Genomic DNA, 25,152 nt, shown 5'->3' with positions numbered 1-25,152 from the left:
CAATCACTGAAACTGATTTGCTCCAGAGGACACCACAGTAGCAGCTCAAATTGTAATGACCAGTCACTCAATGTATTATTAATCACAGTGTTGACGCCATAAACAATCACAATGGATGGATGCTTCTTTCATTTCCTTTCCAAAATCATGCACGTTTGTTTTTACGTCAGAGATTTATCATCTGGCCTCAATAACTTCCCTCCCTCTCTCACTTTCTCTTTCTCCATAGTTTTGATGTGGAGAATGGATTGTCGGTGGGCCGCAGCCCCCTCGACCCCCAGGCCAGCCCTGGATCTGGTCTGGTCATACAGGCCAACTTTCCCCACAGCCAGCGGCGGGAATCCTTCCTGTACCGCTCTGACTCTGACTTTGACCTTTCACCCAAAGGTCCTTCCAGAAACTCCTCCACTGCCAGTGACCTGTAAGTTCATTTCCAACCCAGCTGCTCCACGCGGCGATACTATTGATGTATTTCTTTGTGAACATGAGCCACTCTAATGCATATTATACAATGGTTTATGTGCTGCTGTGTGTTTAGCAGAATAGGTTTTACACAAAATATGTTTTCCTTGATTTATTCCTTCATTTACACCCCTAAGAATCAATGAATCAATCAGTGAAACCTCAGTCATGCAGAGCTAAAGTCTTCTAAATCAGTGTCAGCAGTGTCTTATGTACTGTGCTTTAGGTGTAAAGATGAATTAATATACTGTATATATCCACTCCTGAATCTAAGTATATACAGGTGTATTCACAAATGTAGCATCAGACGTCAAAGCTTGGATACCAGTGTAAGATTACACGTGTTTGTTGTCTGCAAATCGCTCTTTAACAAAAAAAAGACATGTCTGTTTATGTATTTCTCTACTTGTCTGTCTTTCCTGTACGGAGAGGTTTCTCCATCCGAGGGCTCATACCGTGCTCTGATTTAAGGGTTGGCTCCCTTACAAACTGCAGCAAACAGTTGCAAACTTCATTTGCAAATTTGAAATTAGTCTCTTTGGCATTTTCTTTGGATTGCTAGAGAGACCTCTGAAGCCAAAGGGCTTCAGTTTAGGTGCTGTGCTCTCTCTTTCATAGCTTTGTTCACTGATGTTTCAAATCTATTCTGTGCATGTGCTTATATCTGAGAGGAGGACTGATAAGAAGGGTCTACCTTGAGCAACTTTTGATGAATTTGTTGTCCCAGTATTTCAATTTCTACAAGCTCAAAGTTATGAAACATGCTGCACGTTGCATATGTCTGCAATATTCACAGTCAGATCTAAAGTCTCGAAAAAAAAACAACAAAACTACAAGCAGCTGTTCTTTCCATCACAAAATGTTTGCACGTGGAATCTGCTTCACTGGGACTGCAAACCATTGGAAAGATGGGGCTACTTTTTTTGTTCGTTGTTTTATTTTTTTTTCCTATTTTTGTTTCAATTATGTCCCCAAGCAAGACTCTCCCCTCAACCCTCCACTTCATATTGTCTAAACACCTTAAAGTTTGTAAAGTAAGCAGTCACAGGTGTCCTCATCGACTCTTGCCTATCTGTTTTTAAAGGGAAGAAAGCTTGAAGCATTGGGAGGTCAACTGGTTGTCATCTCGGTGAGAAGAACATGATAAAACAAGAATTAGATAAAAACACTGACTCTGTCCCCTTGACGTCCTCTCCTGCATTCCCTCTAGATGCTTTCATGGCCATTTTCCCACCTCCCTCCTGACAAACGTGACTAAAATATCAAACACCTCACCTGTGACCCTTGTTAGACCCCCCCCCTTCAAACACCCAGTTCTGTTTGATTTGTTTTTGCATGTGATGCTTAATCAAAACCAACCAAGTATGATAACACACTCTGTGGTTTTATTTACTTGTGAGTATTTACCAGTTCATACCTACATCACCCACCCTTCTACCTACCCCAGTCCGTTTCCTCACCAACCTTATTATACGCAGTGCATGACATATTTGTTTCTTGACATAGTTACACTTTTACAGAATAATGATGACTGAGCGATAAATGAGGACATCAGACAAGTAAATATGATAACTAATTATGTCCTCCAGCTCAGCACAGCCTCAGGTTTTAGAAAACTAGAAGTGATACCTCCTTTTTATTTACTTCATCTTAACAAAGTCAAGTTCAGCATTTTTTTATTTAACACAGATGCATTATTAAAATTAGGTTTATACATTGGTCCTCTAGTCAGTGTTTCATGCTTTTGTCTGATGCCTGTTCCTTCTGTGTGTTCTGTTCTGTATTGCAGACACACAGAAGACATGATTGTTACACCATTCGCGCAGGTGAGTTTTCCCGAAAACCTTTCCATCTAGCTTTTGGAAGTTATATTCCTTTGTAGGTCTTAAAGAAAATGATAAACTCTAGATGGTACCAGACTGTGTTTTACTGCTCCACTGGAACAGCCCCTTAGCGTTATGTTGGCCCTGCGACAGGATCAGTCGTCCCTCTGGTGTTGCCTGGCTCTTACGTTGGATGTGCGTCACACTTGTGCTCACTTTACACCGAGAGAGAAGCAGTAAATCCAATACTGCTGGATCATGCTGTTTAAATTTGCATGCTGGCTGATAAGGCATGTACATGGTTCAGGTCTGGACACCGGATACTCCATGAGCTTTCTCCTTTCTCTGTGCTGAGTCAGTGTTTGGCTGCAGATGGGGTGACAGACGTGACATAGAGGAGTGTCAGTGATGCCATCAAAACATGAGAAAGGGAGAAGGGAATGCCTCTGTGTAGCGCTTCAGCTAGGAGGATGACAGCCTCAGTGTCTGATTTCAAAAGCTCGTCTGTGATTCATATTGCGAATAATTTGATGTAGCTCAAGATGAATTAAGTGAAGGCATGTGCAAGTATTTAAGGCTATCACTGAAGTGACATCTGTGGTTTCATTACATCACAAATGTGATGTACATGTATGTCATATTTGATCAACTCATACATCCAGTCTCTTGTTCCTTTCCTGTAGGTCCTCGCCAGCCTGAGGACAGTCCGAAGTAACTTTGCCGTCATAACCGGCCAGCAGGATCGCACAGCCAGCAAGTGGGTTTTTAGAAAATGTCACATCTCACCATCACACCTGAGGAGTATAATCCTGCTGTAGTAACAGTATGTCTTTGTACTTGCTGACTGTGGTTGATCTCTGTCTACAGGACGCGATCCTCAGGCAGCAATCCGCCATCCATGTGCAAGACCAGCCTTGCAGGTCGGTACCGGTATTAGGCTTTTTACAAATCGATATCCTATAATCAACATTGATCAGAAACACACAGAACAGCAAGAACATTATCATGCTTGTCAGAATACTCCTTTACAAGTAAAATCCTAGGTAAAAGTATGTAAGTTTTATCAGTATGATGTACTAAACGTGTGAAAAGAAAAGTTAGTATAAAGTCTAAATACTCAAGTAAAGTACCTTAAACTACTTTCTTCACTGATGAAATCTAACATTTATTCATGACCAGTTGTTCTCAAACAAGAACAGTAAGTTTACAGCCCAATTTGAGTTCGAGTTTAAAACTCTTTTTGAATGTTGACCAGTGTGTGAATGCTCTCTAACAGCTGAATCCATCCCCATAATGCCTTCCTGTGTTTATCTGCTACAGAGGAGCCTCACCAGCAGCTGGCCATAGAGACTCTAGATGAGCTGGACTGGTGTTTGGAACAACTAGAGACGCTGAAAACTCGACACTCTGTCAGCGAGATGGCTTCAAACAAGGTACTTCAACATAATACACAACACTAACACAGTTAGACACTCGAGTAGGCCACAGAGGGATACACTGAACATACACACCTGTAGGCGGATGAAAGGCAGATACACACTGCTTCACCGTTCAACATTTAATATAGCTAGGTTCAATGCAAGGTTGCAGTGCACTCATTTTAATCTGTACTGTGATTCACCCCCCTGAAGGATTTTATAAGTTATGTGCATCTTGTTGCCATTTCTAGGTAGTCAGATTCTAACTCCATGAACACGGTACAGTAGATGACCCTGAACTGAGTGAGGTCAAAGCTCACAGATTTTCAAGAACATATTTCCAATAAAAAATGATATGAAAATATTTTGATGTTCGTCACACAGTAAAACCTATTACAGTAGATGCACTGTTGCTCTCTCACGTCACTGCAACGGCTGCTTCATATGAGACCTTAGTGGGCAGAATTCAACAGTCTTCTACAGTCTTCTAGTGTTTCCCTTTTGAGATGAAATACATCAGCATTTTTATTAGAATGGAAAATAAAAATAATACATAAAGCATGTTAATAATGGGAATCTTCGGCTGCACACAGCTGTTTTGTGCCCAAATTAGAATGGGCTCCAAGTACAACACTAAGCCCGGGGACTGTGTGTGATACGCTGTAAGTGCAGTTAGTCTCCACTGATCCCTAAACAAATCTGAAAGCTCACTAATACATAGAATCCGTCATGAAAATATGAATAGAAGCTCCCATCAGATGGGAGAGAGGCTTATTCTATGAATGGGCGTGATGGTTTCAACCATGCATATAGAGACTAGACCTACAGACACACAGTTCCCCCCACTTGTGCAGAAAAATGTGAATGAGGTAGTGGGAGATGAAGATGCAACGGCACACCCCCACCCCCACCCCAACCCCACCCCCCACCCCCTCCATCCTTCCTCCATGTATCCCTCTCCTCTCCTCCTCTTTTCTCAGACGAGATCCTGGAGCTCATGTGATTGCATGATTAGACCGCCCACACAACATACACGTGCTCCTCGTACTAACACACGCGTACACACTCTTCCTCCCATCACATACATGTACATCGCCCGCCTTGCCTCCTGTCACATACATTGCCTACTCGGATATATATACCATTACGCATGCCACACGCTCACATGGCGGCAGCAGAGTTTCGTGGGAGGCAAGACCCCCTGCACACACACGCACACACACACACACTAACACTAACCACCCCACCCAACCACCCACCCACTCCCCCCATTGCTGCAGATCAGTCAATGAGCAGCTTCAGTCAGTGGGGAAGAATTATCCATGCTGGCACTTGGGAACAAAGGCAGATACACGGGAGCGAACATCGTTTCTGAATGGCTGATGACCTTATCGAAGGGTTTTGTTTAGAGAAGTTCCCTAACGACCCCTGAAAGTGTCTTTGAGGAAGAGTGAGATCTCTCTGGACCATTGAAACGACCATGTTTTTCACCAACACTGACTTGGTACTCAGTATACAACAAAGTAAACTGTGACTTCCTGTCCTTTATTGACATAATGAGACAATCATAATTATCTTTTAATATTTTGAATCAGCTCTAAAACATGGTTTAACTGTAATGTAACAAATATAACGCTGGGTTAACCAAACTGAGGAAATCTGACTCATTTTTTCTCATCGAAATGTGTGACTGTAAAGTGCCATCACAGTCCGTTTTTGCACGTTTTCCCACAGTAACATATTGTTTTCATTATGCAGCCAGCTTTGAGCATATTTCTGTATTAGAATATTTATTTATTCTCTGTTTATCATCACACTCATGATAATAATGGTCAGTGTATCGTCATCTTTGTGGTATGGGCTGTTCTGTTTGTATTTTTGGCTACTTGAATGAAATCATCCCACCCCCCCCCCCCCACCCCCCCCACACACACACACACACACACACAATCCATTCAAAGCTTTTCCTTCATATCTTGTTCAAACTTGGTGCACATGGTGTCTCACGCAACCTCCGCCTCCGACACACACAGCCCCGCCTACTTTGTGCATCTCTCGGCCAATGAGGGACATCCGTCTCTGCCAGCCTCTGCTGCAGCAAGCACCTGATTGGCTGCTATTTTTAGGCATTTTTGGAAGGAGGCGGGGATTAGAGTACCTCGTTCTCCCTCTGTTTACACACATACAGGAGCAGGCAGTAACTGAGTGAATGAGGGAGAGTCAGGGGGAGTGAGGGAGTGTGGCTTCTTTGCCTCGCATCCTTGCATCCCACAGCATTCCCTCAGCTATGCTTCCACTCTCTTGTTCTTCCATGGACCCGCTGAACAGTTTTTTTTCCTGTCTGATCAGCTCTTACTGATCAAAGCTCTCATAGCACTAACTAGTGGACTGCCTGCTTGCAGTGGATTTTGCTCATGCAAGCACAGTGCAGGAGCACAAACTGTCCCTGCTGTCTGTTTCTCTGTCGAGCAGACAGTGCCACAGGACGACCAGAAAGCTCAGCTCTCTCACACAGTTTTATTTTTGCTCCCATGCTTGATTTTGTGCTGAAATGCCAGAATTGAGCTATTTAATCTCTGTGCCGTGGATGTTCTTTCAGGTAAGGAGAGGCGAGGGAAGAACTGGGTGGGAGGGGGGTGAGACAGCTCCAGGCTCACATGTTGCTCGTTTTGTGAATGAGTGTGAACAAGTGAACAACTAGTGGTTGAGATTCTCTGAGACTCCACAGATTTATGGATTGTTTGGGTGCAGCCTACTTGTGAGTAAAGTCAGTCATGCATCTTTCTGTGTCCAATCATTAGCTTCTGTGCTGTGTGTGACGTGCAACACACACATGTGCGCTCCAGAGATAGTAGGTCTTGTTGATATAACCATTCTTGGTAGATTACTCCGTTAATGTGTTTCCTCTGCAGAGCTAATGGTTGTCTGTGTTTAAATGACAGTGAGATACTTTTTTACTGAAAGTTTAATTCTCAGCATATTCAGGGTGACATTTGCTGCAGCAGGGAGTCAAGATTCACACAGTAAATCACTTTCACTTTAAGCACAGACTCATGGATGCCTGTATCGTGTGTTTGTGTCCCCAGTTCAAGAGGATGCTGAACCGAGAGCTCACCCAGCTGTCAGAAACCAGCCGTTCAGGGAACCAGGTGTCTGAGTTCATCTCTAGTACCTTCCTAGGTAAAACACCTCTACCTTGTACAATACAGAAGCTGTACATAAACATATACAGTATATACCTTTACATGTAAATCAAATCAAATGAAAGTGGACGGGTTTATCAAGAGCTTGCACAATTTTGATCTACATTACTAGTTTGTCTGTTTCCATCTGATAGAGAAGCAACATGACATGGACATCATGTCTCCCCCCACCAAGGAGAAGGACAAGCAGAAGTGGCCCATGTCCCAGATCAGTGGTGTGAAGAAGGCCACCCACAGCCCCAGCCTCGCCCCCTCCACCATCCCTCGCTTTGGGGTCAACGCCAGCCAGGAAGGACTCCTAGCCAAGGTACCAGGACTAGTTCAACACTTAATTTATCACGTCAATGCAACTGGTTCTATATGTTCTCCCCTGCACAGCATGTTGTAATGATATATATTGTTCACTGGCAGGAGCTGGAGGACATAAACAGATGGGGCATCGACATCTTTAAGGTCTCTGAGTATTCTGGCAATCGGCCACTGACGGTCACCATGTACACCATCTTCCAGGTGAAACATCTCAACATACTCTACTTTTCTGAGACAGAGTGTGGTCCTCGTACTGCATAACCCTCAAACACTTGGCACAGTAAATGAATGGACAAGAGAGTAAATGAATGAATGAAACAATGACGTAACAAACAAATTTGAATAAATGACTGATCTTTACCTCGACTGACCCAGTGCGTGATCTCTTCCTCCTCTCCTGCCACTGTAGGAACGCGAGCTGCTCAAATCCTTTAAGATTCCTGCAGACACTTTCATTACCTTCATGATGACTCTGGAGGATCATTACCATGCTGATGTGGCTTACCACAACAACATCCATGCTGCCGACGTGGTCCAGTCCACACACGTCTTGTTGTCCACACCTGCACTGGAGGTAGACAGTCACGCTCATTCATCCAACAGAGAGAGCATATACAAACTTCAGTTGAAGCTGCACACACAAACACCACATATTGACTCTCCTTTCACTACTTTTGTGTGTTGTCCAAGGCTGTGTTTACTGATCTGGAGATCCTTGCCGCTCTGTTTGCAAGCGGCATCCACGATGTGGATCACCCTGGAGTTTCCAATCAGTTTCTCATCAACACCAGTGAGTTTGCATGGCTCCAGAGGGATTATTGAACGTGTGTGGGTGCTGAGCGTGTTTAACGACGTGGATGAGGTGGCTGTAAACACGTGTCTGTGTAGAATGTGACAGTCAGGTGGTTTACAGTGCTGTGTGTAAACTTTGTCTCACCTTTTTGCCTTCAGACTCAGAGCTGGCGCTGATGTACAATGACTCTTCGGTGCTGGAGAATCATCACCTGGCCGTTGGCTTTAAGCTTCTGCAGGAAGACAACTGTGACATCTTTCAGAACCTCAGCAAAAAACAGAGGCAGTCTTTACGCAAAATGGTGATCGACATGGTAAGACAGTTTTGATAGGACTCGTTAGACCGTAGACACAACGCTGTTTCTACCTTAAGAATCGTCTTTAAACAGTGAATTAATTTGATGTTCTTGCAGGTGCTGGCCACAGATATGTCTAAACATATGAACCTATTAGCAGACCTGAAAACCATGGTGGAGACTAAGAAAGTCACCAGTCTAGGAGTCCTGCTCTTGGACAACTATTCAGACCGCATACAAGTGAGAACCATTTTGCCATTAATTAAAACAACATTAGTAAAAAAGAAATGAGATTAATATACTTTATTTGATACTCACACACTGTTGATTTGTCACCGCAGGTTCTTCAGAACATGGTGCACTGTGCAGACCTGAGTAACCCCACCAAGCCTCTTGAGTTGTACCGACAGTGGACGGACCGCATCATGGTGGAGTTTTTCACCCAGGGGGACAGGGAGAGGGACAAGGGCATGGAGATCAGCCCCATGTGTGACAAACACAACGCCTCCATAGAGAAGAACCAGGTACAGTAGAGAAATCTATTGTAAATCATTACAAAGTGTTAAATTGAAATAGAGAAGAAGTGAAGAAAATTCAATAAAAAAGGGACAGAAAGAAAAAGTGAAATCCCTTTATACATATATATGACTTCTTTCCTCTCTCTTCCAGGTGGGTTTCATTGACTACATTGTTCATCCTCTATGGGAGACATGGGCTGACCTGGTCCACCCAGATGCTCAGGAGATCTTGGACACACTAGAGGATAACAGAGAGTGGTACCAGAGCATGATCCCCCACAGCCCTTCACCCAACCCAGAGGGTCTGGAGGAGGGAGCCCTTGCAGGGGAAGCTTCAGCACTTGGTGGGGGCAGTGGCTCCACTTCCACCGATAAGTTCCAGTTTGAGTTGACCTTAGAGGAAGAAGGAGAGTCTGATACTGAGAGTCCACCTGAGGAAGAGGGCTACAGTGGCAGGAGGGCGTCTGAACTCTCCAGAACTGATTCTGGTAGCGGATTTGATGCAGTGTCAGCTAAGATTCAGCGGCTCCCCAAAATGCTCACTACTGATTCAGGCAGGACGTTTTCTTTAGACTCTGATAAAGATATGGCAGAAGAAAGAGAAACAGACCAAGAAGGCGTCGCTGGGGTACCACGCTTCAGACTTGGCACATAGCGCCAGTCAAAAGTTGTTTTTCTTTTGGCCTTTTTTGTTTTTTCTTGATTTTGGTGCCTCATCCTCTGTCACTCCCCTTCTCCCACTCCAACCAAACACCAACACCTCTGGTTTCCGTGGAAAGGGTGACAGCAAGCCTCAGGGTGCGGAGTGTGGGAGTGCAGGTGGGTTTGGGGGGTTTTAAGAAAGTCTGCAGTTTTACACAGCAGTCACTTGCACTGGAGAGAGACAGATAGACTGAGAGAGGACAGGAAACCAAGTTTCTGACTTGTCCTTTGTGTTCTGTGTCTTTCAGTCAGACTCACTGTGGATGAAGTTCTACAGAGACAATGAGAAGTTTATATTTAAAAAAAACTTCCCTTTCTACCAGCCAACCCAAGGTCTACAAAAACTAATGACAGAACTGTCTTCCTCTTTTGGAGTATTTTTGAAGAAAGTGAGGAAGTGATGAATGTCCGTGAAAACACGACAAAGTCTTGTAAGACATCTTGCCAAACTTGCAATTTACAGGGACAATGCTGTTTTGCCTGCCTTTTAAGTTTTTAGTTTTTTTGTTTGTTAATTTCGTTGTCCTTTATTTAGGTTCATACATCATGGAATACAGTAAATGAAGATTCAGTAAAAAGCAAATGCCGCGCAAGCAAAGTAATGTCGGAAAGGAGCTGTTCATGATTTTATGCAGAACACTTTAAATGTAGCAAACATTTTGAGTGACTCTATCATTATTGTCGAATGCGTAGCACTCCTTTCAGCTCGTGCTGCACAGCTCCTTTAACTGTGTTCAGCAGGCAGTTGTTTTGGAACAGGAATATGTTTAAAATGAATGGGCTGGCAGTACATATTACTTTTGAGATTTTCACTTGTTTCAGGCTAACTAATTCCATTTTTTATAATCCTAAACTACGGTATTGTCAGCAACAAAACTGAGCCAGGGTCAGTGTAGTGGTTTACCATCATAGGATTACATCTAAAGCAATGTGGGCTGTGCACATGGTGCCTCCCAGTGTCGACAAGTGGAACTGAACTGGCATTGGAAGCAAATGATTTGCATGGTTTTGCATAGGCCTATGTGGAAAATACATTCAAAACGTATTTAACTGTAGGACTACCCAAAATATCAGTTACATTTCAGTTTTGTTGCTCTTTTTTGTAATTTTTGTTTAGATTTTTTTTTTAAATTTCAAGTCAGTAATGTTTGTTTGCATTCTTAATATTTGGCACCCATTTTATCAGTTTGCCTTTAAGTTTAGCACTTTACAGGTTTGTTCTCTGCTGGCCCTCATTGTAGTTTTTTAAGGGCTTGAGCCAAAACATGAACACATTGGAGGCTGTTGACTGAGAAACAGTTTGTCATTGACTGTAAAGCAACCAGCACAAACATCTCGCAAAAAACACTATCCATGCAAATCCATTACACAACATGTCAAACACAGCATCCACCTAGTGAAATACTGATTTTCATTTCACTTGCATAAATTAGCAGACTGATAAGGGCAGTGTATTAGAAATGCTGCAAAGAAGGATGTTCACATCACTGTAACTGTACAAATCCAGGAGGTTACCAAGAGATAGTTTCCTGTGCCAGATTTTTTTTCATCTTTTTCCTCTCATTGATCAATATTTCGCTCTTCACAGGGACATAGTCAATGACAAAACAAGTGCCAAGCAAGCATGACACAACCCGTACTGTAATTTCCATTTTGCCACTGGCTACTTTCCATCAGTGACTGATAAAGTTGGTTGATTGTAGCACGCCGTGTGCCAATCTAACCCTAGTGTCTCTGTTCCTTTTTTTTTTCTAACTCCTGTTCAAACAGTAACTGAAACTGATATTGTCTTAAAACAGTGATGTGTTATTTGTGTGTGTGAATGACTGGGTTGACTCTTTTTGATGTATTTGCTAAGAAAAAAAACCAAAGCACTTTGTATGGTACTTTTACAGTTCTGCACTTCCAGTACAGTTGAACATGTATAATGTGACTGTTTCACTGTTTTTCTGTTGGCAATTGGCCTGGTAATTGAGTTGAATTGCACGGGCTGGACCACTACAGCTCTTAAAGGTTGGATGTTGGAGGGACTGAAGTTGTTTTTTGTTCTTTTTATAATTGACTGTACAAAAAAAGGTGTTGAAATGCATGACAGTGGTTGCAGGATTCAAAGAATATGAAGAGTATATAGAGTACTTACAAAACGTAGCCTGTGGAGAAACGTATTTTATTTTACTACCGTCAAACAGAGTAAATCATGTTTTAATGTGTGAATGAGCTGAAAGTTTTTTTGCCGCCTTATTTTCAAACTTGGGATTTTTTTTTCCTGGTCATAGATGTGTTCACTGACATGCTGGAGTAAAATGTGCAATCCTTTCTGTAGCCATAAACAGCAACAAACAGACCATCACTCAAGGATGCCTTCAACACTAAGGACTATTTAACAACTGCTTAACCAGCACAACATGCGAAGATTCAGTCTGTCTCTCTGCGTGTCACTAATTGTTTGATTTTGTACATTTTCCTCACAGAGCTTCATGTACAGTTTATTTATTATTTCTATATTATCTGCCAGAAACAATGGAGCAGTAGACTTTTTTTTAGTCTGAGGTTTAGTGCTTATGTGTAGCTTGATGTGTGAGAAAGTCAAACAGGACAGATTTTCAACTATTACTCAGCTTTTTTCCTTTTCATTTCATTTCTTTATGTCTGCAATTAACATTATACATAGGCAAAAATACTCTTTCATGTTTTTCTTGGTATAAAAATAGTTGAGTGACAGATTTCCGTCTGGGTTTTCTGAAACATCTCTCCTTTCCTTGTCTTCCTCTGTGTCCACTGATCTGGTCAGATCTTACAGTAAGTGTGCTGATCTGAGACTTCTTTGATTCATAGTGAAGATAATTTAGTCGTACGGCCTCAACAGTCATCCTAGATCAGTATTTCTTTTCTTAGAGATTTTATGAACATGTTTCATGAACTGAGACTCTGCAGCTTTGACAATCCAAACTCTGCTGTTTAACTGCGGGTGTGTTAGCCCTCCTCCAACTAGAACTGTATGCCTTGCCAATAAAGGAAAAACTCTTCACTCTTTGATGTCTTGTTGTCTACTTTTTTTCTTTTATATTTCACTTGTGTAAACATCATATAACCTTACTATCTTAAAGCTACAAGCAGTAAGATTAATTAAAAGGGAATAGTGTTGTTGCTAAGCAGTAGTGGAAATTGACTACATTTAGGTATAGTTTTATGGTACTGGTACTTCTAATTAGTTCTATTTTTCTATCCGACCACAGTTCAGAGAGAAATCTTGCACTATTTACTCCACCACATTTATTTGAGCATATTATATTACTTCAAAGGTTAAACTACCTAACAGAATACAAAGCAATAAAAAATTTGCTCCCCCTTATAGCAGCTAAAAGTTTAAATACATACTGCTAATATGTTAATGCATCTATATTTATGGTATCTTTATCCAATAATGTAACATCTATAAGGGGTCCTGCATATTTTTAAATAAATATTGCCCCTTTTAACTTCTCAAAACATCTGCTTAACATTGTTTTTATCATCTTGATCATTAATGAGTCTATTAGTTTGTTTTATAACTGCTTTTTGTAACAGTTTATTCTATTCATAAGAATGAATTTGGGTTGGGGCGGGGCTCTGTGTGCATGGGCGGTCTCTGCTCACTGATTGGTCAGTCATCTTGCCAATCCTCCTCACGCTCTGTTTGCACCCGCTTATGCCAGAGCTGTCAATCAAGAGGTGCACGAGCTACTGCAGGTGCAAAGCTGGGCTCTGGGTTAGCCGCTGCAACGAAGCCGAGGGAAAAAACACACATTTCAAGGTAAATCCTGCGCTTATTTGTCATTGTGGAGCTGTGTTAAGTCGAACAGTAGCAGAAGATGGCATACGGATAATTTGTTGCTTATAAACTCTGGGATTTAGATTGAAAATTTAGTCGTAAATAGGGAAGAGTAACCTTCATTTGACATAGCTGGGATGCTTAGCTAGCTACTGCTGCCACTTTTAAATACTGGTAACGGTACGCCGAGTTAGCATTAAAGGTAGCGATGCTAGCCTAATTACATGCATATTATAAGGGTAAAAACTGCATTTTTATATGCATTGCTTCCATCTCTGTAGCCGTCACTTGATCCTTATTTTAGGCAAGTATTACTATATAACAAAACACCTTGTGGTGCATTTTCTCGGTTTTTCTCCAGCTAACCTGAGCCAGACTGTTAGTTTCAGCTATATATTCACTACCAGCAGGCTAACGCTGGATAAGCTCCTCCGTGGATAGATGGTGTGGTTTAGGCCGTTTAAATTGGGAGCATGTTGTGTTCAGCTTTATACAGTCGTGGACAGTTTATCTGTTTTTCTCTAATTTACTGTGGCCAACGATTCAAACCCTGACCAACCATATGGTTCATTCATAATTGTGCGGCTAGCCTACTGCTCCTCGAAGGTTCCCTGCCCTCCCTGGATGGGAAGGGATAGTCAGTTTAGCTGATGCTTAGCCTGCTAAGCCCCGGTGCTTCCGTCCTCTTATCTCGCGTCGGGGCGGAGGTATGCATTCTTTGTCCGACCAGTATTATTGACATGAAGTGGGAACACTCAAGGCAGTGAGAGGGTATTGGCTGTTTGTATTGACACAGCCTCTCGGCGAAACGGCCATATCATTTTATTCCCTCATAAAGCCATGTCAGTGAGACTGTTAGGGAACCATATGGAGTGGGGTAAGGCTGTTTTTACCGTGGCATATGAATTGAGACGCCTTTTCCTGTTGTCTGTATAAAGAATGCTGATGAGCTGTTTCTGAGAGCAAAACAACCCAAACTAATCAATCGGCTCATTAAATGAATTTGATATTCGACATATTCCACAGGAACTTAGTCTTGAAAAAGAGGAGAAAATACTCACATTTGTTCTTCAATCCTTGTATTATTTATGTCAACCTTTGACTTAAAGTCAGAGTTGTTGCATGTTATTTTAATAACTTAAACATTTGTAATTTTATCCACACATGTTTAAGATCTCTGGGGTTCAGAGCTGTTGATGTCAGGATATAGCTCAGGCAACGGATATCCAAATCTGCTGTGTCAGTCAAAAATAGTTTCAGAAGATGTTTCTAGGTCTATCAGAGGTTTGATCTGGTTTTTCTCTGCATCAGTAGTTTCCTTCTTTCATGTCTGTTGAATGTGGTTGCAATGTGGTTTGTAAATTAACTGATGTTTTTATTTATTAACTAGCCATATAAAATTCGAAACAAAATCAGTATTAATACAAAATTATATATCCAATTGACAAAGAGTATGTTAATCTGTCATATGTCCTTAAACAGAATAGTAACATTTTATAAAATGGTAGAGGCAAGACTACATTTTCCTTGTTTATTTTCACCAATCATTTACACCAAACATGACATGTTGACTTGACACTGTAGCTACAAGGGTTGAACACAATGTCATGAATGCAGTACCTGCACAATTTGATGGAATCAAATACAGCAGCTCTACTGTAAACCCTGCCTTCGTTTATATAATGTTTAGTTTTTGCAGACAATGTCAGACAGGCTTGGATTCAACTTTTTATTTTTGTGACAGTATTTTGTGTTGGTGATGTTCTATTGTAAAGTGTTTCTATTATTTTCTCCAGCCTCTATAAATAAGAAAGCTTATCAAAATGTGATCTCTTTCCTTGCATAGATGGCGTCTGCAAATGCCACATACGGACAGAAGGAGTCATCGGACCAGAACTTTGATTACATGTTTAAAATCCTCATCATCGGCAACAGCAGCGTAGGCAAGACCTCCTTCCTTTTCCGCTATGCAGATGACTCATTCACACCAGCCTTTGTGAGCACAGTGGGCATCGACTTCAAGGTTAAGACCATCTACAGGAACGACAAGAGGATAAAACTGCAGATCTGGGTGAGGAATTGGACCCATACATTACATGCTTACAGATGTGCTGAGGTTGTCAGGTACAGATTGTCTTGTGGTTCCAAGAGCAGGTTGAGCAGGGTTTCTGATGGGGACAAGAAACGTGAAAAAATAAGAAAAACAGGTGTTTTTCTGTTGCGGGTACTCACTCTGGACTTGTTCAAAATTTGGGGGAAAAAATCAATTTTACCTTGCTTTGTTTCTTGCTGCTTTTTGTTTTATCTGTGGTCTGCATTTAGCACCATGGTCCTGAACTGTGCTGTCTAGAATCAGGCTCCATTGAAGTGTGCAACAGGTGGTCTGTGGTCGTGTGTGGTCTATGGCCACACGCTTGTATTATCTATGTCACATAAGTAGCACACATTTCTCAATCAGTGTTTTCTGTTTTTTTCTGTATCTGCTGATACAAAAGTCTAATCTGATATTGATATTTCCTTCCATAATATAATGATGTGGTGCACCCTCAGCCTAAAATAGGCTCACAGTACAATAGGTTAGAGGTGTCTGACAGCAGAATATGAAATAAGGAAATGCAGTCTGCACACCACTTTACTTTTAATGGTTTCTTTAATGTTAGAATTGCTGTTACAAGTTTGCATAGGATTCAAATATTCTGTGTTTACGAAAAATTCAGATGCAGGTTTGAACAGTAGGGACATCCCTGACACAGTATAAGCCTGTAACTAACCATCAGTTTCATTAACAACTAATCGGCAGATAATTTTCTCAAATAATCATTGAGTCTATAAAATGTGAGAAAGCATCCAGTCCATTTTCCTATAGTTCAAGGTGACGTCTTCAAATGTAATGTTTGTCCAACAAAAAGTCTAAAACCCAAAGATATTCAGTTTACAATGATTTAAAACACTGAAAAGCAGCAAATTCTCACATTGGGGAGGCTGCAAACAGATAATGTTTGACACTAATTGGTTAATTAATTGGTTTAATTTGACTAATTGGTTCAGCTCCACAGTTTTATAATTCAACAAGCCTGCAAAAAACTAAATGTGGTTAACCAGAGTTAAGGCGGATTTCGTTGTTACCTGCAGATCATCTTGAAAGGAATGCATGTTTTTCATGCTGCCCCTCACATCTGTGACTTAAGCGGTCTCTGTTATCATGTATCCCTAATGATTCCCAGCTGTTAAACTGGCCTCTCCAGTCCCCAGAATCACTTCATCTGCTGTGTAATGGCAATACCCTTGAAGTGCACTTAACATGAGCCATAAAGCCTGACCCTGGAACCAATTGCTTATTACATGCGACACCAGAGGAATACCTAATGCTCATGTGAGTTTGGCTGAATGTTAAACAGAGACAATCATCAGGAGGAACATGCACAGCCATAAATTGTTTGCAGGTGCTCTGTGACAATTATCTTAACGACAAGACAAAAAAAATACTGTTTACCAATGCTTCTTAAAGTCTACATGGACATGAAGATGGAAGATCGTTGTCCTTGAGAGAGCATTGTTGTGATATATTTTTGTGTATGTCTTTGTCTGAATGTCAAACTCCTCTTGTTCCAACAGTAATGCTGTATATACTCCAAAATAACAGTTGAGTAAAAACAAAGGTGTTCATGTGTCTTTGTTCAGGACACCGCTGGCCAGGAGCGCTACAGGACAATCACCACAGCTTACTACAGGGGAGCCATGGGCTTTATTCTCATGTATGACATCACCAACGAAGAGTCCTTCAACGCTGTGCAAGACTGGTGAGGGACGACTGAGTATGCATGTCTGTGTGTATGAAGGCGGCAAATGAACAACTGACAGTCTCAGTTCTTGTAGTTCAGCTTTGTTGTTGTTGGTACATTTGGCACATTTTCCCACAGCTGCATTTCTGAGATCAGCTGTTGCAAGTTCATATAGTGAAACCTCAGAAGTCGTCAGACAGTCGAACAGGTTTCAGACAAGTTGGTTTGAAATATTTATGCAGCACTTGTTTTCATGAGACAGATCAAGGCATAAATAATGTCCATTATAATCATCTGTCGCTCTGTCAAATTGTGTGTTTGCACGTCAAATATACTTTCAGTCAAAGTTGAAGCAGAAAAAAGCACAACAGAAATTAGTGGTTTGAATTATTTGTTTAGGTAATTCCATTAAACCTGACTTGTTTGAAACCTGTCTGGTTGCTTGTGTGATGTTGCCTTGTTAACTCTTGTGAAGCTATTACTAATGCCTCTACCATTTTCCCACACCTCTGCAGGGAATCAGTAATTAAAATGGCATCATAACCAACAGGAATAATGATTGTTTAAAAAAAAAAAAAGAAAAAGATCTCTTCATTTTTCATTTTTACATTGACAAAATGCAGGTGAAGCATGATCTGTTGGAGCACTGTGCCACTTTGATCCAGTGCTTTCTGAAAAACTGGAACCTGTAGGAAATTAAACACACTTATGAGATTGAGTTGCTCCATGTAGCTGAGCACCCTGTACTGTATCTGCCAACAGGTCGACCCAGATCAAGACATACTCATGGGACAATGCTCAGGTGCTCCTGGTGGGGAACAAGTGTGACATGGAGGATGAACGCGTGGTGGCTGCAGAGAGGGGCCGGCAGCTGTCAGAACAGCTGGGTAAGTCAGCTGGTCACAAAAGAAAACTGGATATGATGACTCTTTTGTTGTCTCTCTCCTGGTGTTTATCTTCCTCTCCTGGTGTTTATCTTCCTCTCCTGGGAGAATTAGTGAAAATTATAAACGATTGTGACACATAGCGTTGTTTAGGGTAGATGACTAAATGATGTAGATAAAAATGAGTACAGTTCATAATGTTGAGGATATGTTTTGACTGTTAGGTTTGGTTCAACTTAGTGGTCATTTAAGGGGTTGTAATTTGTAGTTTTGTTTATTATACTGTAAATACTTATACTGTACAGTGTGTCATGATTAAACCTTTCAGCTCGCTACATTACAGAATTTCACAGTTTGAAACTACAACATTTCTGGCAGCAGTTACTGTATATCACGAATAAAAAGGCAGCTATGCAAGTCAGCCATACTAACATGAGTGCAAACGTGCAGCATGTGACAGTTTTAAAAGAGGTCTGATGATCAGCACTACAGTCTTGATGAGGAAACTTGCAGAAGCATAAAGACACCAGATAGCAGCTTTTTTTTTTTAAATTATTCTTTTTTTTAGACAAGTTATTTTCTGCTCTTTTGGAAGTTGTAACCTCGAAAATCTGCCAATTGTGATCTGAGTTGTCAGAGTATAGTCATGGAATCATACAGAATCTGACTCTAATTAGACAATTTCAAACCACCAGATATGAAAACATGGAATTAGTTGTTTTCAAGATTTACGAATAGTTTTCATTTAGAAATACTTACACAAATCTGATATGGAGGATGTGTCCTGACTTGATGAGATAAGTGGATTAACTGGATAAGCCCCACACTGGAACAATAATTGTAACCATAGTCTCTCTCTGCCTCTGTCGCCCCTCCTGGCAGGTTTTGAGTACTTTGAAGCGAGCGCCAAAGACAACATTAATGTGAAGCAGACCTTCGAGCGGCTGGTGGACATCATCTGTGAGAGGATGACGGAGAGTCTGGACAACAATGACCCGACCATCACCGGAGCTAAACAGGGGCCACAGCTCACTGAGCAGCCTCAGAGGTCCCATCAGGATTGTGCTTGCTAAACACTGCTACGCACACACACACACACACACACACACACGCACACAATCTGCTGTCCTAAAATCCACACACCTTGTTTTTTTTAGTATGTCTCTGGCTTTGTCTTTCTTTCTCATAAGCATATAAACAAATAAATCACACACAAACACTGCCATACAGAGTCAAACAATCTGGCTGCTTTAATTCTCCACCCCTCTCACTACACCACGAACACTATCCACATGAGCTGGCTTTCTTCAAAGATTTAGGTGTTTTCAGAGGTGAAAGTGAAAGTTTTTGTTCATTTTGTGTCACAGGAAATAAGTGATAGTGGTAATTTAGTCAGAGGGGTGAAGAAAGCTCAACAAAAGCATCAACAATCCTAAATCCAATCCTCTTTCTTTCATACGTGTACACATACAGTACACACACACACACACACACACACACACACACATTATACTGTATGATAGCAGAATTATGAAAGGTCAGTCAAGGCTGAGACTCCATCATTCCTTATTGGCAATTTCACAATTGGGGTTTAACTCGTAAAGGTTTTGAATGTGGGACATTCTCCTGGTCCCACTCAGCACCAAGGCCTAAAATCCTAAATGGATACAAATCATTTGCAGTTATTTTATCTTTTAGTCCCATTGAGAATATATGTTTGTTGCTGTGGATAGAGTTGATGTTTTTTTTTTTAAAAAACATTTTTCAGTTGGTTGGGTGTGGTTTTGAGCATGTCAAATCTCCCGTCCTTCCCCGTGGTGTGATTGAGTTTCTACAGATAATTACGGTCCAAGTTTGGCGTCCAAACAAGGTCATTTCGAGGTTTGTCTTACGTTTAATTTTAGGAATGAATGCAGGAATAGCAAATGTCACACATATCAGTTTGCTAGTTGCATTACATTGTTATAGGATTTTATAAAATTTCTGTTAGCAAGTGTGCTCTATGGATGGCAGTCGCATGGTTTGTCCAGCCTTTAAAACCAGCTCGGTCCAGTGAAAGGAGCTGCGGAGCCTCGGGGGCTGCTAGTTTTTTGATTTCTAGTTCTTTCTTTTTTTTTACTTTTGTTGTTATTTTTTTAAGACATGACAAAATCAAGGGATAAGGGATGTCTTTCACCACACGGAGAAGAGTGTATAAATGTTTAAAAGTCAATAGATGTGCATTTTTCAAATGCATATATAATATAAATACATATATAATGAACATATACAATCCAACTGATTTAGGATATTGGATTCCTACCTGTGCTTTAGTGAGAGGTGCATGATGTTGATGTTTTTAACCAGTGATGGTTGACTGGATGGTTATTTGTATGAGCTGCTGTCTGAATTTAAAACCCGTCCTGTCCTACAGTTTCAGTACCAAATGGGGCTAAAGGTTTCACATGTTAAGCCCGTGGCCTCTTGTCATTGTATTAACTTTCATTCACTGCATACAACGTGCACCATGCACTCACTAGAAAGGCATGTGATTCAGTGTGAGCACTGGTACACCCACAGAGCTGCCATCAACATCCAGATCGTCTGTTGCAGTATGTCAGTGAAGGGGATGTTTTCATCTTTATTTTTTTTTGGGGGGGGGGGGGGCATGATGTTTTTAAGCATGTTAAATGTCAAATTGTGAGTTTTATTTCTCTCTCTGATGCTAAGGTTAGGGATTTGTCTGCTTGTGTATACAGTACAAAACCTTCTGTAAATCATGCATTCACAGATGTGCTGAGGCATGCGAAAATATTTTCAACACCTACGTTTTTTTCAGAATACAACTTATTTATTTTGTATTATTTATAACTTAATTTATTTTTAAGATAGTGTTCTTCCTAGATTATGCATTGCAATCTGCACTTGACTTTTTAAAGAGATGTCCAATAGTATTCGATTGCTTAAACTGTTCCAGCTTTTAAATGAAAATGTATTTGTGTTTACAGTGAGTACAAAGCTTGACATGCTTCCTCAAGAGGAAAGTTAAACATTCCAGTGTAAGAGCCTCTTATCACATTCATGCGGCTTTGGTGGGAAGTTTGTTTGTCTTTTGATATCGCTTATGTAACTTTTAAGACTTGGTAGTGTACAAGCCGACTGTTCTCACAGAGCAATAGCAGTTCTTTCTCTCCACACCCAAATATCAGCAACATACAACCCTGCTGAAGGTTTGTAACACACGTACTGTATGTGGGTGTGTGAATGTACAGTTTGTATAAAGACAGTCGTAATAACTGTTCTTTCCAAAGAGTTCTCGACAATAAATTTAGAGCCAAAAAGAGTGGTTGTTACCAGGGAGATTATGTTTTCACCCATGTCTGTTTATTTGTCAGAAGGATTATGCAAAAAGTAGTGAACCGATTTGCACCGAACTTTGAAGACGTGTGGGTATGGGCCAGAAAAGAAGCAATTTGGTTTTGGGGCTGGATCTGGATCATTTACTATGAATTTGAATTATTTTCTCTGAAGTCTGGTGTATGTTGTTTGACATTGGTCTTGGCGGAGGACTGTGCTCTTTGAGTACGTTTCTAGTCACACATTTGTCAGACTTCTGCTGACAAATTTGGCTACAGCATTCCTGCTCAGTACAGAAGATTCACAAAGGGGGAAATGTTTTGGGAAGTAAACTGAATACTCTGAACACTTCATTTAAAAAGTGATGATTCTTACTGCATTGGTTCACTTTTGACTTGTTTGTTGATTTTTGTTACTTTATTTATTGTGTTTTGCTACAGCTGTAAACTTGCCCATGATTTAGGAACACGTATCGACCCCGTTTAACTCTCCTTCTCCTCCTCCTTGTCATAAATAACCTTTGTAAATAGGAATTTTCTGCCCGTCGGGTATTAGTTGTGTGAATTGTGCTGTAATTCTGTAATGCCAGATTTGCTAAAATGAGGAATCAATAAACACATTCTAAATGCTGGAGTTCTGCGTTGGTACAACAGTTATTCCAAAAGGTCTGATTTACAAGAAGAGCACATGTGATGTATCGGAAATGGTGTAGAGTAAATGTTATTGTGCCCAGCAGAGGGCATAATACTGCATTAATGTTTTCTTTTGCCCTGAGAATTGTTTGACCATCTATGGTTTGGTTCAGCTTCTCTACTGCACTTAATACAACACCCACAGTGTCAACTGTGCATGAAAAGAGAAATGTGAAGGTTTAAAATGATGCATTTATCCTCTCAAAATGTTCCTTCTAACTATAATAAAGCAAGCAGAGCCCCCTCGTCTTAGTAAGAAACAAAACACATGAGTTGTAGTAATGTAGTGAATTTAATAAATGTCAAGTAGACTTGAAAGTCTATTACACATGGATACATATGGTTTCTCAGTACGTACACATACATTCATGGAAGTGTGGTGACTGAAGAACTACACAGCAGCCACCATAATGAAAAATACAATGGTTACTGTACACAAAAGCGACAAGACATGCAGTGTTCATTTTTTGCAAAATAAGAGGAACAACTAGAAATAAGACCATATGTAAAATAAGAAATGTTTCAGTAAATAAAATAGATATATTTGTCATTGCTAAGTGCTTGTAAACAAGTAAGGCATTATATTACACAGTGGATGACAGCACTTGGTGACACCCCGGTGTTTGGTTGCACTCTTATTGAGATTGTCCAGCTTACACACAGATAAATGCTATCACACATCAGTCCACTGGATAGCAGTTTGCTACATGGCTTCCCAAAAATTAGGGTGACAAAATAAGTCTGTTGGCTGCAAAACACTGCCAGAGTTCCATGAGTCAGAGGACGCTGCAGCTCATACCTGCTGCTGGTCTTTTTCCAGTTGACCTGCAGCTTTCATCAAAGGCCTGTTCATCTCCATACAGTGCAATGCAAATGTTTTTCTCAGTTGCAGCCTTGTATCTGGAAGGTGCATTTACAATGGCCTCACGTGAAGTCTCTGATGAGGATTTTAGGTTACAAAAGGCGAATGTTCCTCAAAGTACAGGCCTGTGTCCTCAGACCATATTTAGAGCTGGAAAAACATCCATGAAAAGCACCATTGCTGGGATTTAATAAGCTTGGACCTGGTTTGGTAAAAGCTGGCATCCGCTGCTGACATGGTTCATCACCTTCTGCTTCAGCTGGGCCACTTGCTCCCTGAGGACGCTGGCTGTGGATGCCAGCTCGGTATTCTGAGTTTTCAGGGTCTTGACCTTGTCCTCCAGCCGAGAGATCCTCTCCAGTTTTCTTTTGCGGCATTTGGAGGCGGCTATCCTGTTTCGCAGCTTTTTCCTCTCCGCCTTGATGCGCTCCTGGTTGTCCATGTCGATGGGAGACAGGGGAGGGCTGTCTCCGAAGCTCTGCATGTCTGGTACCGTCTGAGGCTCGTCCTTCACACCGGCAGAATGGAGTCGTGACAGAGCAGCCGCAGCGGCCGCCTGTTGCTGCGCGCTGGCCAGATGAGACGGAGGCGGCGGGAAAGGGATGGTGTCCGTGGAGTAGTTGATGGTGGTGCCACCGAGCGGACTAGCCGCATAGCCGTTCAAAGTAGTGTATACAGGAAGGTCTGACGTCTGAAGCCCGGCGGACCCGACTGCGTTGGATGAGGCGAGGAGCTCCAGTCTATCCACGGAGACGCAGCCCGCTTCGCTCAGCTGGTTCTGCTTGTGAAGATCCTCCAGCGCCTTGACGAAACCCTCCGCGAATTCCTGCTCGTCACTGGCAGATTTCGGGTAGAGGAACTGGGAAGTCGGGTTGTTAGTGGCGGTGGTGACCAGACCGTTGGACTGGATGATAAGGCGCTCCAGGTCCGGAGAGGTTAGTTTCAAGAGTCCTAAGTCCGGTGAGTTGAGAAGTCCGTCTGTATCCCGGAGCGGGTTTGATTTTAGCTCGGAGTTCTGGTCGTCCAGGTTCAGATTAATTTCCTTTTTCATCATCGTGGTCTGGGAATAGATGTTGGGAACCCTCGGAGTATTCACCTCGGTGCCTGGGTAGAGGGTTGTTTCCATTCTACACCCTCACATGAGGGAGTGTTGAGCGTTACGCATTAACGACTGTTGACCAGGAACATCCAGACATGAGGAAATCAGCTGATCCTTATTTTTAAATGATCCTGCTTCCTTATCTCCTTCTTGTGTTGTATCAGCCACTCTATGAGTCGACCACTTCAGCTGTTGTTGTGCCTGAGGGGCTCTGATGTGTCTCTCCTGCGCGTGGATGAGATTGTCTTTTCCTGATGGCACGACTGCTATGCGCAGCGCCAGACCTCGCTCGCTTTCTACCCCTAAAAATTCCATTATGTCACTCCAGAGCGCGGAGATTGGCCCAAAATGACGTTGGTTTCCGGTTCAATTTGAATAAGGGGCCGAACCGGTCTTTATTGCCATGGAGACTCTAGGTAAACTACAAACAGTGCAATGCATTGTGGTTTGATGTCATAGCATAAAAAAGCTCAGGGTCGCCAAAAAGAGAGCAGAGACTGGGCGGGGAAGGTGTAAGAGGCGAAGGCCAAGGAAAGGAAGAACAGAGGAACAGGCCTTACAGAAAATACTCCTTCAGCTCAGGCTAAAGCAGCTATTAAAGAAGGAATAGAATAGAATAGAAATAATAGAATGGAATGGAGTAGAATAGAATAGAATAGAATAGAATAGAATAGAATAGAATAGAATAGAATAGGAGTAGTCTGTTTTATGGGTTGAAGTTTTTATTCATCAGACTTTAGGCTACAATGCTAACACCTATTATTGGAGCTCTGTAAGGATCAGTAGTTACACAACCTTCATACAAACAAGACTAAAAGAAAGAGAGTTGAAATAAACAAAGGGTTATGACGCCTCGAGATGAAACTCTCTTCTGGGGAAAGACAGCATAAACGAGAAAAGGGAAGGAAACACTGACAGTAGAATGAGGAAACCATGTGTTATTGGTGACTGAAAGTTTATCATGTGAAGAGGTTAATGTACTGACATGTCCACCAGTGGCTGCTGAAATACAAACACACTGTGTTCTCATGGTTTCAGCGGCTGTGGCTGGTGGATGCTGTCCTCTGCCTTCCAAAAATAGATTTTAGTAATCATAACAATGAAACACAAAGCATTTAAACATATGTATAGAGTTTAACAAAATGAAGAAAGAAATCATTCAT

At 41.5% G+C, this 25,152-nt stretch overlaps 3 protein-coding genes across 11 annotated transcripts in view; 2 read left to right on the top strand and 1 right to left on the bottom strand.

The window, feature by feature from the left end:
- The window catches only part of pde4ca (phosphodiesterase 4C, cAMP-specific a), a 53,312-nt gene extending 40,756 nt beyond the window's left edge, over window positions 1-12,556 (top strand). For 5 of the 9 annotated variants that reach the window (XM_056390566.1, XM_056390565.1, XM_056390573.1 and 2 more), the window contains 15 exons: window positions 230-421; window positions 1,547-1,591; window positions 2,252-2,288; window positions 2,969-3,042; window positions 3,153-3,205; window positions 3,606-3,718; window positions 6,790-6,883; window positions 7,041-7,213; window positions 7,318-7,416; window positions 7,625-7,789; window positions 7,906-8,005; window positions 8,167-8,321; window positions 8,421-8,543; window positions 8,645-8,827; window positions 8,973-12,556. In XM_056390566.1, coding sequence (XP_056246541.1) covers window positions 230-421; window positions 1,547-1,591; window positions 2,252-2,288; window positions 2,969-3,042; window positions 3,153-3,205; window positions 3,606-3,718; window positions 6,790-6,883; window positions 7,041-7,213; window positions 7,318-7,416; window positions 7,625-7,789; window positions 7,906-8,005; window positions 8,167-8,321; window positions 8,421-8,543; window positions 8,645-8,827; window positions 8,973-9,476 — 2,110 coding nt within the window. In that variant the 3' untranslated portion in view covers window positions 9,477-12,556. The remainder of the gene's footprint in view (window positions 1-229; window positions 422-1,546; window positions 1,592-2,251; window positions 2,289-2,968; window positions 3,043-3,152; window positions 3,206-3,605; window positions 3,719-6,789; window positions 6,884-7,040; window positions 7,214-7,317; window positions 7,417-7,624; window positions 7,790-7,905; window positions 8,006-8,166; window positions 8,322-8,420; window positions 8,544-8,644; window positions 8,828-8,972) is intronic. The other 4 variants (XM_056390567.1, XM_056390568.1, XM_056390572.1 and 1 more) reach the window with 2 other exon arrangements.
- Window positions 12,557-13,200: 644 nt separating this feature from the next.
- Window positions 13,201-21,969, top strand: LOC130178574 (ras-related protein Rab-3A-like). Its single transcript, XM_056390933.1, has 5 exons — window positions 13,201-13,316; window positions 15,181-15,405; window positions 17,016-17,134; window positions 17,879-18,003; window positions 18,883-21,969. Exons 1-5 carry the CDS (start codon window positions 13,212-13,214, stop codon window positions 19,071-19,073), a joined length of 765 nt encoding a protein of 254 aa, XP_056246908.1. The 5' UTR covers window positions 13,201-13,211; the 3' UTR covers window positions 19,074-21,969.
- A 332-nt stretch (window positions 21,970-22,301) lies between these two features.
- On the bottom strand, window positions 22,302-24,274 carry LOC130178573 (transcription factor JunD-like). The gene has a single exon (XM_056390932.1). It carries the CDS (start codon window positions 24,014-24,016, stop codon window positions 23,078-23,080), a length of 939 nt encoding a protein of 312 aa, XP_056246907.1. The 5' UTR covers window positions 24,017-24,274; the 3' UTR covers window positions 22,302-23,077.
- Between the last annotated feature and the right edge of the window lie 878 nt (window positions 24,275-25,152).

Source organism: Seriola aureovittata, chromosome 12 (assembly GCF_021018895.1).
Source record: "Seriola aureovittata isolate HTS-2021-v1 ecotype China chromosome 12, ASM2101889v1, whole genome shotgun sequence".
Classification (NCBI taxonomy): Eukaryota; Metazoa; Chordata; class Actinopteri; order Carangiformes; family Carangidae; genus Seriola; species Seriola aureovittata.
The sequence above is the reverse complement of the archived record's forward strand: the minus strand, read 5'-3'. Positions and strand labels throughout refer to the sequence as shown.

What these genes read in the sequence shown, in the direction of transcription:
- LOC130178574 (XM_056390933.1), top strand. Translation starts at nt 13,212, where the DNA reads ATGCCAGAGCTGTCAATCAAGAGGTGCACGAGCTACTGCAGGTGCAAA. An exon ending in GGATAAAACTGCAGATCTGG is followed by an intron (nt 15,406 to 17,015) that starts GTGAGGAATTGG and finishes GTCTTTGTTCAG; the next exon opens with GACACCGCTGGCCAGGAGCG. An exon ending in TTCAACGCTGTGCAAGACTG is followed by an intron (nt 17,135 to 17,878) that starts GTGAGGGACGAC and finishes ATCTGCCAACAG; the next exon opens with GTCGACCCAGATCAAGACAT.
- LOC130178573 (XM_056390932.1), bottom strand. Translation starts at nt 24,016, where the DNA reads ATGGAAACAACCCTCTACCCAGGCACCGAGGTGAATACTCCGAGGGTT.